At 48.2% G+C, this 12115-nt stretch overlaps 1 protein-coding gene across 1 annotated transcript in view; it reads left to right on the top strand.

The window, feature by feature from the left end:
* LCT (lactase) overlaps positions 1–10435 on the top strand; it is a 51001-nt gene extending 40566 nt beyond the window's left edge. The window contains exons 11-17 of the mRNA XM_065880135.1: positions 151–349; positions 1770–1972; positions 3803–3912; positions 6395–6529; positions 8274–8497; positions 9384–9608; positions 10215–10435. Coding sequence (XP_065736207.1) covers positions 151–349; positions 1770–1972; positions 3803–3912; positions 6395–6529; positions 8274–8497; positions 9384–9608; positions 10215–10435 — 1317 coding nt within the window. The remainder of the gene's footprint in view (positions 1–150; positions 350–1769; positions 1973–3802; positions 3913–6394; positions 6530–8273; positions 8498–9383; positions 9609–10214) is intronic.
* Positions 10436–12115: the final 1680 nt, after the last annotated feature.

Below are 12115 nucleotides of genomic sequence, written 5' to 3'. Positions count from 1 at the left end.
CTGTCCTACCCTTCCGGCCAGAGAAGCTTTGAGGCTTGTCACATCATTCATCCTCAGCTTTAGCAGCTGACATTTACGCTGGTGCATACAGCATCGCTGGCTTCCCATGAAAAGGAGGTTGATGGAAATGCTGATCTTGCTTTTTCACAGGTGACCATTTACCACTGGGACCTGCCGCAGGCACTCCAGGACATCGGAGGCTGGGAGAATGAGACGGTTGTACAGCGGTTTAAGGAGTATGCAGATGTGCTCTTCCAGAGGCTGGGGGACAAGGTGAAGTTCTGGATCACACTGAACGAGCCCTTTGTCATTGCTAACCAGGGCTATGGCTATGGGACAGCAGCTCCAGGTAAAGGTCCCAGACCCCCCTTGTCAGCTCTTTGGAGTGTGGCATTCTCAGCACCACAAAGATATGAAATCCAGGTGGTCCTGGAGGAGGAGGCTACGAAAGCCCAAAGGCAGTGCTTCAGAACCCCCGCCTTCTGCTCAGGGCTGCCTGGCAGGCAGCAGAGCTCCCCTTTCTGACACCACTTTTGCTGAACATGAACTTCACGTCTCAATACATCCAAATGGCTTCATTGCTCTCTCTCTACGTCTGATCTGCCTCAGATAGGAAGCTGCCTGAGATCCAGGGTGTGGACTAATCAATATAGGAAAGGACAATACATCAGACTGTACAGATCCACAGTGGGTTTTGCAACTCCAAAAATGCAAAAGTTTCCAATATATGATTTGGCTGACCTGGGCTTAACCTGACTTGAACCAATGTGAGGTGACATCCCACTTAGAGTAAACATTCAAAAGTTCTGCACCAGCAGTGCTCGTTTCGGCAGCACATCTACTAAAATTGGAACAGTTCAGCAGCAGACGTATTAATGTCCTTAATCGTGGAGAGCTGTCCTGGGCCCTGCTGGGGTCATATGTAACTATGTTATATGCAACTTATTACTTTTCCAAGACACAGAAACCTTTTAATCCCAAAATACATCAAACCCTGGGGGTTTTGTGTTTTTTTAATTGAAGTATATAGTTGATTTACAGTGCTGTGTTCCTAAGAGTTTTTAATAAGGAATTGTGGACCTGTCCTTGTCCCTTGAGAACCCTCCAATTTTCCTTTCCTTGAGTTCTGAGCCTTAGAGAGTAAATTTGTGTTCATTTATGTGATTCCTTGGGATTACATGTAAAAGCTGGAAAGAGCCACGGGGAAATCTGCTTTGACCCATTACCAGATGTATCTCCCATTGGTCCTTGGTTGACGCTTTGGTTTATCATTCCTTCAACATATGAGAGGCAGCCTCTCTCATAACATTTGCTCTGAAGGAATCTCTGTGTCAGATGCTTCCATCAGCTATACTCTCCAACTCTTACTTTTACTGTGGGTCCCCGCAGAGTGCCAGGATGTCACCTCCTGAGGCACACACTCTTCTGGGTACTTTGCCTATGACATATGAGCCACTCTTTGGGCGAGGGGTACAGAAACCAACACCTGTCAATCAAGTGCCTTCTCTTTGCCAGACACAGTACTTCTGGGTGCTTTGCACACACACTGAACTCTCTATTGCTCATTTTGCAGAGGAAGGAACTGAAAGACTGAATTACTCAACCCAAAGTTACCTGGCCAGCTTTAAAAAGTGGAGACAGGATTCGAATTCCATTCTTCCTCAAGCCAAAATCTTCAGCCTTTCTCCCAAACACGACGAGGCCATCTATAGGCAGAAAGTAATATTCTTGGCCACATTTATTCTTCACTGACATCTCTGTATTTCCAGGAATCTCCTCCAGGCCTGGCACTGGTCCCTACATTGCTGGCCACAACCTAATAAAGGCTCACGCTGAGGCCTGGCATCTGTACAACGATGTGTACCGTGCCCGTCAAGGTGGCATGATTTCCATCACCATCAGCAGCGACTGGGCTGAGCCTAGAGACCCCTCCAACCAGGAGGACGTGGAGGCCGCCAGGAGATACGTTCAGGTCTGTTCTTCCTCTGGGCATTGTTCTTACTCTTTTCCCCTCCTAATTCTGGAAACAGAATTAGATTGCGAAACAAAGATTTAGGAACTAGGCCCTGAGTTGCTATTACCTTATTCTCTGCCCTTGGGAAAATCATCTAAACTTTTCGTATTGTAGTCTTCTCATCTTTGAAATGGAGGTGACCTAACTACCTCATAGGTTTGCTGTGATGAAAGTTCTTTGGGGTTGTTTTCTTTCAAGTCTTAAAAAAATAATTTATACATATAGCTCTTACTGGATGCAACACTGGCTTGAAGCTAAATAACAGAAATTCTGCCTTTTCAATCTGTGGTTTGATTATAGGAGCTAATAGAACTGGGCTGCAATGTCACATTTCGCCTCTAGGTGTCACCATCTGATTTTACTTACTCTGCCTAAGAATTACCTTAAGTTGGGGGCTTTAGGTTATGTGAAACTCATTAGTGCCCCTAATTTTCCATGAGCTTCACATAAGGATATGCATCTTTTGGTCATGGAATTTTGCTCCTGGGAAGTGGAGGCACAAGTAAGCAGGTCCCAACAACACGGCCCACCCTTATTTCAGCCTGGGCCCCTGAAAGACGAGAGAGAGAACGGTGCTCTTCATGCCATAGCTTTTCCCTGGCTCCTGCTACTGTCTCTGAAGAGGTCTGAAGGCACCCTCTCCCATGTTTCAGCATCAGGAAAAAAAAGCAAGCTTCTCTCTCTCTCCAGATTGCTCCCCACTTTTAAAGGCTCTGAGGAGTCCGCAGACTGTGGCATTTCTGAAAGGACACCAATGGCCTTGGTTTGCCAAATTCTTCACAAACGAACTTGACAAAGGTGGTCAAATTAAAAAGTGCAAACAAGAACTTAATGTCCCATTTGCTAGCCAGCTGGGGGGAAGGCCTTGGAACAAAATTAATTCATTACCTCATTTCAGACTCACAGAACTGGTGAGTTAGAGCAATAATTTGTTTTCTGAAATCAAAACAAACCTCAGGAAATGTTAGGCTGTAGTCTCATTATCACAGCTCGTCCGTGAACTGTGATCCTGCAGCTCAGGACTATGATACGCATGTCCCCTAATAAAATCAGCTTCCACAGAAACAATTTCTCACCTCAGTGAATTGAAGCTTCTTTTACCAGAGTGAGTATGTTCCAAGCCTCATCTCTGACTGGGAATGGAAGGCTGTCCTCACCCCACATTTCAGGGAGTAGCCAGCAGGTGAGGGGAGGATGTCGAGGTAGAAGAAGCCTCTCAGGACCCACAGAGTCATAGCATTTGGTTGCCACATACACCCCCTAAGGGTAAGGATGGCCTGGACCTCATTCGAGAAAACAGACTGAAAAGTTCCTCACTTCGCGAGTCCAAAACCCATGAAGAATCATCCTTTGCCTGGGCAACCAGCCTTGCACCTGGTTCCTCCCAGAAGGTTCTGGTGGGTCCTTAGGCGTGAGGACGGGGAAGGACCTGCTCTGTGGTAAGAGGAAATCAGGGCCTGGAGGCTTGGGGTCTCTCCCCCTCTTCTGCAGGACCCTCCTAAGGGCAGCCAGCCGCATTTGTCAAGTCCAGGGCCAAATCGGTTCACATCCCTCAAGCTACAGTGGGTGAGAACATTGCCCTGCCCACAGTGAGCTCCCAGCGGGGTGACAAGACCTGTGGGCATTTGAGCTGCAATATGGGAACAGCCGCAGAAGAGAGGCACACTTCATACTGGGTTGGGGAGAAGGGGCCCTGGGGTCAGCGACGCCTGAGCCGGGAGCTCCGGTCTCCTGTGGGCCCGCCTGTTAATGCCGGCACTGACTGTTCCCCCTTAACCCCACCCGCAGTTCATGGGAGGCTGGTTCGCACATCCGATTTTCAAGAATGGGGATTACCCCGAGGTGATGAAGACACGGGTCCGTGACAGGAGCTTGGCGGCAGGCCTCAACAAGTCTCGGTAGGTCCTGGCGCCACGCACTCAGCCATGAGAGCTGGGAGGAAGTCTGCTCTGTGGTGCCCAACTGAGGCTCCTGGGTGTACGGCACAGGGATGAGAACATGGCTGTTGGGGTCAGAGAGGCGTGTCTTAGGCGTGTCTGAGCGTCCTTGCTTACCGGGAAGATTACACGCGTGTATGTGAATTGCTTAGCCCAGGGCCTGGCATGGCTGTGCCACGCAGCTGAGACAAAAGGCAGTTGCCCTTATTCTTCTTCTTCAGAATAGCCAGGAAATCCGTCCCCAGGGCACCTGCGTCTTAGCGACCCAACACCTCACTCCGAGGACAAATTCCCCAGCTCATCTTATCCTATTTCATCACCTTAGGAGTGAATGTGGGTAGCAGTGGCTGACTCTTAGCCGAGTGCTTTTTGTCCTTTGGCCAGTGGGTGGCAATGGTTTGCACCGAGGCAGTCCTACTTCCGTCAAGGAAGTAACAGCAACGTCAGCGACAGCTAACATTTATCCATCTTCTGTCGGCACTTTCACCCCTATTTAAAGATGAGTAAGCTGAAGCACAGAGATCATGGCAAGACTGCCCAGCTGTTCAGTGATGGAGCTGGGATTGAAAGCAGGCTGACTGCAGGGCCCATGCTTGGTTTAAGAGTCGTCCGGCTGGGGATTACAGGTGTGGTGTGGGGAAGGGGACACAGTGCCCTGGCCTTCTGGGAACACACCCACAAGCTCTAAGGTAGCTCATGTGACCATAAGAAGGGGAGGCTAGGGTAAAAATTCAAAAGGCAAGCATTCCTAACACAGCCTTTGAGTCTTATACAGCCCACCTGTGAGGATGAAATAATCCATCCCGGCCCTTAAAACGCACGTGTGTGCTGGCCTGGTTAGGGTAAGTCCTACTGAGCCAAAAGGTCTGATCTGTCAACCCTGGTCTCCAACAAGCAAGTGAGTGCTCCAGTCCATTAACACAACCTTGCTGAGCACCTACTGTGTACCCAGGCCAGGGCCAGGCCCAGGCCCGGCAAGGTCCACACAAAGAGGAAGTTCCAAATATGGTTCCTCAAGTGCTGACACACTGGCTGGGAAGACAGTGACCTTCATCACTCCAAGGAATTCTATTCCCCAATTTCTTCATGCAAGGAAAACTCAGAGATCAGGGCAGGCTGGGTAGACCCAGGAGACTTCACGGACAAGACAGGACATCAGCTGAGCCTGGGCCTTGACAAGGAACAGCATTTGGGAGAGCAGAGGCCCTTTCCATCCAATGGGGAGAGGTGTTAGCACAGGCCTAGAGGTCGGAATGAGTGGGACACCTGCAGCTGGAATTCGGGAGACTTGGTTTAGTAGTGGTGGGAGGGCCAAGGCCACATGGTGGTGGGCCTGGAGGCCGAGCACAGGGGCTCAGCCTTGATGCCACGGGACCTGAGGAGCCCCTGCTGGCTCCTGAACAGGGAAGTAAAGGCATGGGCACGGGGGCTTAGTTTTGCCCCAGTATTTCAGAAACTCCAGGGAGGGAAGGTTCTTCCTCAGGTTAATGGTAGCAGAAAGGTCAAGGTGAGGTGTCAGGCACCTAAGCAGGGCATTCTCTAGGCAACCCTAAACCTGCAGCATGTAGTCAGGATTTGGCTGAGATGAACCTCTAAGTGTTGCACACAAGTGCATGTTGATTGAATTGTATAGAAAAGTCTCACTAAGAATACATGGAAAGAATGTCTACATGTGTATAACTGAGTCACTTTGCTGTACGGCAGAAATTGGCACTACACTGTACATCAACTATACTTCAATTAAACGAAAAAAGAATACAAGGAAGATGTTCCACCAGATGTTTAAAAAGGAAGTGCAAGGCTTCCCTGGTGGTGCAGTTGTGAAGAATCTGCCTGCCAATGCAGGGGACACGGGTTCGAGCCCTGGTCCGGAAAGATCCCACATGCCGCGGAGCAACTAGGCCCGTGCGCCACAACTACTGAGCCCGCGAACCACAACTACTGAAGCCCGTGCGCCCAGAGCCCGTGCTCCGCAACAAGAGAAGCCACCGCAATGAGAAGCCCGCGCACTGCAACCAGAGAAAGCCCGCTTGCATTAACGAAGACCCAACACAGTCAAAAATAAAATCATTTTTTAAAAAGTGCAGTGAAATCATGTGAGCAGAAAAGTCCAAATCTCAAAAGTTCAGTCAATTCAATTTGTAAAAGTATTTCCCCTACTAATGAGGATTGACTTTGGAGAAAAGTAGCATGCCTAAACAAACCACAGTAAAAACTTGCAACAGGAAAAGAGAGAGGGTCTTGCAACGCCAGAGGGAGGCGAGGTCTGTGGTCTGGTAGAAGGAGGCTCAGGTGCCTTCAGCAGCAGCTGGGAGGGCCTCTCCTTGCTCCCGGCCAGAGGCCCGTAGTCACCTCCAGGTACCTGAGTTTAGAGCCCTCCACCAACACCCCACAGCACGTTCTCTTCCCAAACCCCACGTCCTTAACGGCCCTTTCCTTCCAGGCTCCCTGAGTTCACAGAGAGTGAGAAGAGGAGGATCAACGGCACCTATGACTTTTTTGGGTTCAATCACTACACCACTGTCCTGGCCTACGATGTCAACTATGCCTCTTGGATCTCTTCCTTCGATGCAGACAGGTAAGGAAGGGTACCTGGAACAATCTTTGGAAAAGACAGCAAAGTGCTCCTCTTCTCTCACTTAGAGGCCTGTACAGCCTCTGAAACTGCCTCCTCATGCTGTGTATCCTGGGGTTTTTGCAAGATGAGCCCCATCTCCTGAGATACCTAAAAGAACCTCTATCAGTCAGATAGTAATTCAGGCTAAGGTTTCCAAGATGCTTTCCACTTAAAAAGCAGACAGGCTTAGAGTTTTTAAAAACGTGAAAAAGAATTTTTTTTCTTTCGGTTTTCTTTTTTCATCAGGTTTGTTTCACTTACCAGATGTTATTTCAGTCAAAATAACAAGCTTCTTTTTTCCTTTTTTTTTTTTTTTGCGGTACACGGGCCTCTCACCGCTGTGGCTTCTCCCGTTGTGGAGCGCAGGCTCCAGATGCGCAGGCTCAGCGGCCATGGCTCACGGGCCCAGCCGCTCCGCGGCATGTGGGATCCTCCCGGACCGGGGCACAAACCCGTGTCCCCTGCATCGGCAGGCGGACTCTCAACCACTGCGCCACCAGGGAAGCCCCTCTTTTTTCCTTTTGAGGGTAAAGGTTAAACTATTATTTCTGTATTACAAATAATATATGTTCACAGTAGAAACACTGGAAAGCAAGAACAGGAAATTCTTGAGTGTCATTTCAGAAGTATATGTGTGTGTGTATGGGTGTACTACCTCTCTCTCTATATATTTATATTATATACAGTTTATATAGTATATAGTTATACAGAAATGTTTGTTACAAAAAATCAGGATTATTATGTGTGCACACTGTTCTGTCCCTCTTCTGACAAGCATCTTTCCCCATCAGTAGCTGTGACTCTGTCCGGGTTCTTTCTTTGGAAACAAGCGCTGACATCCCCACTGCATCCTGCAACCACCAGAGTCAGGCTTGCTGAGCAGGGCTGAGAGGCCTCCTGCTGGTCCCCGTTCACGCACCCACTCGACTCTTGCTGCCTCATGGGTCCTGGGACTGTCTCCCCAGGCACCTGTGCTCAAGCTTATGAAATGCCCCACATGCAGTTCAGGTGAACAATAAATCCAGCTCCGGATAAAACGCAACGGTTTTTTTTCCTGAAGGATTTGGACGTTAAGAAGTATCTAAATGGCTGTTCCTCCTAATGAAATGCATGAGCTTCTGTGCCCTGCCACAGAGCTCCCTCTGGCACAACCTGATGCCCTCTCCTTGCCCATCGCTGGAGAGAGAGGAAGGGTCTTGGGCACTTGAGGCAGGTCCCAGCATATCTACCCCATCATCACATGAATGGAGGCCCAAATACTGGTGCCTGTGGCTGTGCCTGTGGCCTGCGGGTGGCGTCGACCAGACGTAGGTGACTCAAGGGCGCCTCTTCTCTGAAGACATAGCACTCGCATCCCATGGGAGATTACGGTAAGGGAAGCTCAGAGCCCTTTCACATCTAGTGTGAGGTGTGGCCTGTTAACAGAGCCGTGGAGGGTTAGATCCATGAGTAAGACCATTCCTCCGTACGGGCAGAAAGCAGAACAGAGAACTTAGGTGGCCTGTCCAAAGTTCCACCAGCACTGACTGATGCCACTACAACTAGTGAAAAGAGAATCCGAGGACTTTTGACTCTTCTAGGTGTAGCTACGACTCTTGAGTCTAGGCAAAAATCTAGGTTCTCCTCTAGTGTAAATCCTGTTTTGTGCAGAGGGCCTCTTGGGATTTACAAATCGAGACCTAATCCTTAGCGTTTGAACTCGTAGGGGAGTTGCCTCCATCACAGATCGCTCTTGGCCAGACTCTGGCTCCTTCTGGCTGAAGATGACACCTTTCGGCTTCAGGAGGATCCTGAACTGGTTAAAGGAGGAGTACAACAACCCCCCGATCTACGTAACAGAAAATGGAGTGTCCCAGCGGGAAGAATCAGACCTCAACGACACTGCTAGGATCTACTACCTCCGCAGTTACATCAACGAGGCGCTCAAAGGTATGCCAGGCCCCCGCCCTTCCTCCAAGTGCACCTTTCACTGCTGGAAACATATGCTAACGTCTGCAGTCAGGGCAGTACTGCATCCACAAGCCTGAGATGAGGAAGATAAGGTTTCTAGCTCGTTTTGGGTTTAAGCCTTTGGGGCTGCACACTAAGAGTCTTCCTTCCTAGATTTAAGCTCAGCAAGCAAACCTGTTGCCTGATACAGCTAGACCCGAGTTCTTGGCCTGTCATTTGCTCTGCTTGATCCTCTGGTGTCAATGTCCCTGAACAGCAGTGCCCTCCTGAGGACAGTCTGGGCGGGGGCCATGTGGAATGGGCTGGAGGGGCTGTTTGTAAGATCTTTTGTTCCCCAAGCAAAAGTTTGAGGCCCTTAGCTCAGCAGAACAACCTGGGATGGGACTATGACATGGAAACGGTAAGTAATGCTGAGTAAAAGAAAATGAGCAATGCAGCAGCAAAAAGAAACGATTAGAAAATCTTATTCCAGACAAAATATTTTCTGAGGGCCACTTTTCTATAGGGAAGAGCATTAACACTCTAAGGCTCTGTCCAAGACTAATAACCCATGATGTGAAGACAAGGAGGATTACACATGACCCAGGAGGATTAATTTAGTCTCTACCCATGTTCCTGACTCCCATTCAGGGCTGAGCCTTTCTAGAAAATGCAGATGGCTCTGCAGGAGCACCCACGGAGGACCAGCTAACGATTCCTGCATGCAAAGGGTGAGCAGCTCTCTTAAAAGAGCTGAAAAAAGCTCACCTTGACCTGCATGCAGGGACTGTAGGAAAGCTGTGGGCAGGCACGGCCTCAGGAGGCCTGGTGGAAAGGTGTCTTGGGAAGACCAGGGAAGCTCAAGCTGGGGCCTGTCTTTGGGCAGCTGTGCAGGATAAGGTGGACCTTCGAGGATACACGGTTTGGACTCTGATGGACAACTTTGAGTGGGCCACAGGCTTCGCAGAGAAGTTCGGTGTGCATTTCGTGAACTATACTGACACTTCTCTGCCAAGGATCCCCAAAGCGTCGGCCAAGTTCTACGCCTCCATAGTCCGGTGCAACGGCTTCCCTGACCCCGCTGCAGGGCCACACCCTTGTCTGCAGCAAGGTGAGACGAGGGTGAGGGGCGAGGGGGCCTGTTTCTATTTTCTTCTAGTTTACTACCCTCCCCTCTGCCTCTCCATCCCCTTCATTCATTCAACCAACATTACTGTTCTTTGAATGTTCCAGACATTCTTAGGATGGAACAAAGGAATTAGGGTTAAAGTTACATCGAGAAACTAGGCCCTGGTCTGGGAACAGCAGGTCTAGATTCTTGTCCCAGTCCTACCACTAACTTGCCGTGCAGCCTTAGGCAAGAAACTAGGCGAACGCTGGGCCAATGCAAGGATCAAACGCTGTGCTTGGCACAATGTAAGGTGGCCAATGTTTGCTCAGTGACTGAAAAAGTATAAAGTACTATACAAATTAAGAGACAATTATCCAGTATAGATTATACTCTAATCACTGAGAAGGATGCTTCAAAACTAAAATGACGTGACTTCCTTCAGAGGCTCATAACTCAGTGTGAGGGATTCGTATCGTCACCTCCGCAACGCGCTCATCCTGTAGCTTCTCTACTGTAAGGATCTGGCTCGGGCTTAATCTAGGTTAACATACATCTGATAACTCCGTCTGTACCGGTGCACACACTGCCTCTGTTGTCCTCTCCTAGATGCTGAGCCCACCGCCAGCCCCATGAGAGAAGAGGACGTTCAGTTCCTGGGGCTCAGGCTGGGTACAACAGAGGCCCGGACAGCACTGTATGTACTCTTTGCTCTAATGCTTCTTGGAGTCTCTGGTGTGGCATTTCTGTCCTACAAGAACTGTAAGCGCTCCAAGCAAAAGCAAACACAACCAGGTGAACAGGAATTGAGCCATAGTTCTTCACTCTGACCTCAAGTTACCACCTCCTCCAGTTCTGCAAAATAGGCCTTGTTTCTTTGAAGCCTTTGCCACCTCCAGGACCACTGAGGATCTTATACTTTACCCATAACAGAGTTTGTAAAAGTCTCTGCACTATTAGATACTAATTAAACTTGAAGGATTTCAAGTCCCTGATTAAAATGGAAATATCTCCACCTTGCCCCAGTATCAGGAATTCACGTGGGCATTAGATGACCCTGCGAGTGGCTCTTGTGGAAATAAGTAGATACTGAATGTGTCTACTGGTTCTGTGAGCCACTGAACTGGGCTGTTTTAATTTTCAGAGATTTTAAAGGCAAAAACATTAGTAAGAACCATAGCAATCCTTTTCATAAAAAATCAACTGCAATGTCATCTCCTGCCCTCTCTCTTCAAGCCCCCTCCCAGACGCTTACCTTGTGTTTCTCAGAAACTAAAAAAGGTGCTATTAACTGTGTCCTATCTATCTTCTATGGGTGCTTCTCCTTGAGAAGGCAGGTTCCACAGAAGTTATGACTGTCTGCTTGTATAGCTTCACCACAGTAATCCTCTGCTGTTAGCTTTCGGAGGCCAGAGGGCCACGTCTCAGTGTCCCTGGCAGGCACATTTTGGAGACAAGGCAGAGGAAACACACCCGCTGCATTTGTGTGCTCATTCACAAAACATGCTGAGTAGCAGCGAGTCTTTATCAATGCCCCTCGGAGGTGCTAATCAGACAGTCACAGTATGGAACACTCAAACTTGTTTAGTCTATATATTCTTCCTAGATATCTGGGAGAAAGTTTTTTTTTAAAAATACAGCAGTTTTCAACGGGTTTTAAAAGGCCAATCACACTCGAAATTTTGCTTCTTATAAGTGTTCCTTACCTGAATTGTATCTATAGAAAATTCCTATCAAAATGTTCCACTGCCGTGGGCCCCAACCTGACAGTCAGAATTGCAGGGCACAAGCATTTTTCTCCTACCAATAGACAGAAAAACTTTATCAGATGGGGTGAAGACGGTTCTAAAAGTGATATCAGAGACATTCGTATAAGATTTCAATTATACCTGAAGTCAATATAACTTTTTTTTTGGGGGGGGGTGGCCAGGACATGAAAAAGAATAATATAAAGCTTCACATGAAACAAACGAGAAAAGATCCAGGATAAATCTGGGGGGGAAAAGAATATAAAATATATTATAAAACTAGTTATAAAAAGTAGTTTTGAAAGAGAGAATAGAAAGATCAACAAAGGAAAAGAGAGCAGAGACAAACCAGCCACGTGTGGGAACAGGGTGCATGACAGAGGCGGCCTGCCAAATCAGGGGCGGGGGGCAGGTGGATGATGGACCACTCCATAAATGGAGGTGGCTCACAGGTTAGCTCTTGAGGATGTTAGCCACAGGCGGGGAAAGGGAGCCACATCCCTTACTCGGATACAAGATGTAAATGTAAAAAAATGAAACCACGAGAATGCTGGAATAGATGGGTAAATTTTTTTAAAATTACTTTCTGAAACGGGAAAAGTATTTTATAATCAAGACTTAAGACCCAGAGGCCATAAAGAAAAACGCTGATACAGGACCACATAAAAATTGTGGCAAGAAATTACCATCAACATACTCATCAAAAGATGAACAGGGAAAAAAAAAAAAAAAAAAAAAGATGAACAGGGAGAAGATATTTAT

This window comes from Phocoena phocoena, chromosome 7 (assembly GCF_963924675.1).
Source record: "Phocoena phocoena chromosome 7, mPhoPho1.1, whole genome shotgun sequence".
In the NCBI taxonomy this organism is placed as follows: Eukaryota; Metazoa; Chordata; class Mammalia; order Artiodactyla; family Phocoenidae; genus Phocoena; species Phocoena phocoena.
The sequence above is the reverse complement of the archived record's forward strand: the minus strand, read 5'-3'. Positions and strand labels throughout refer to the sequence as shown.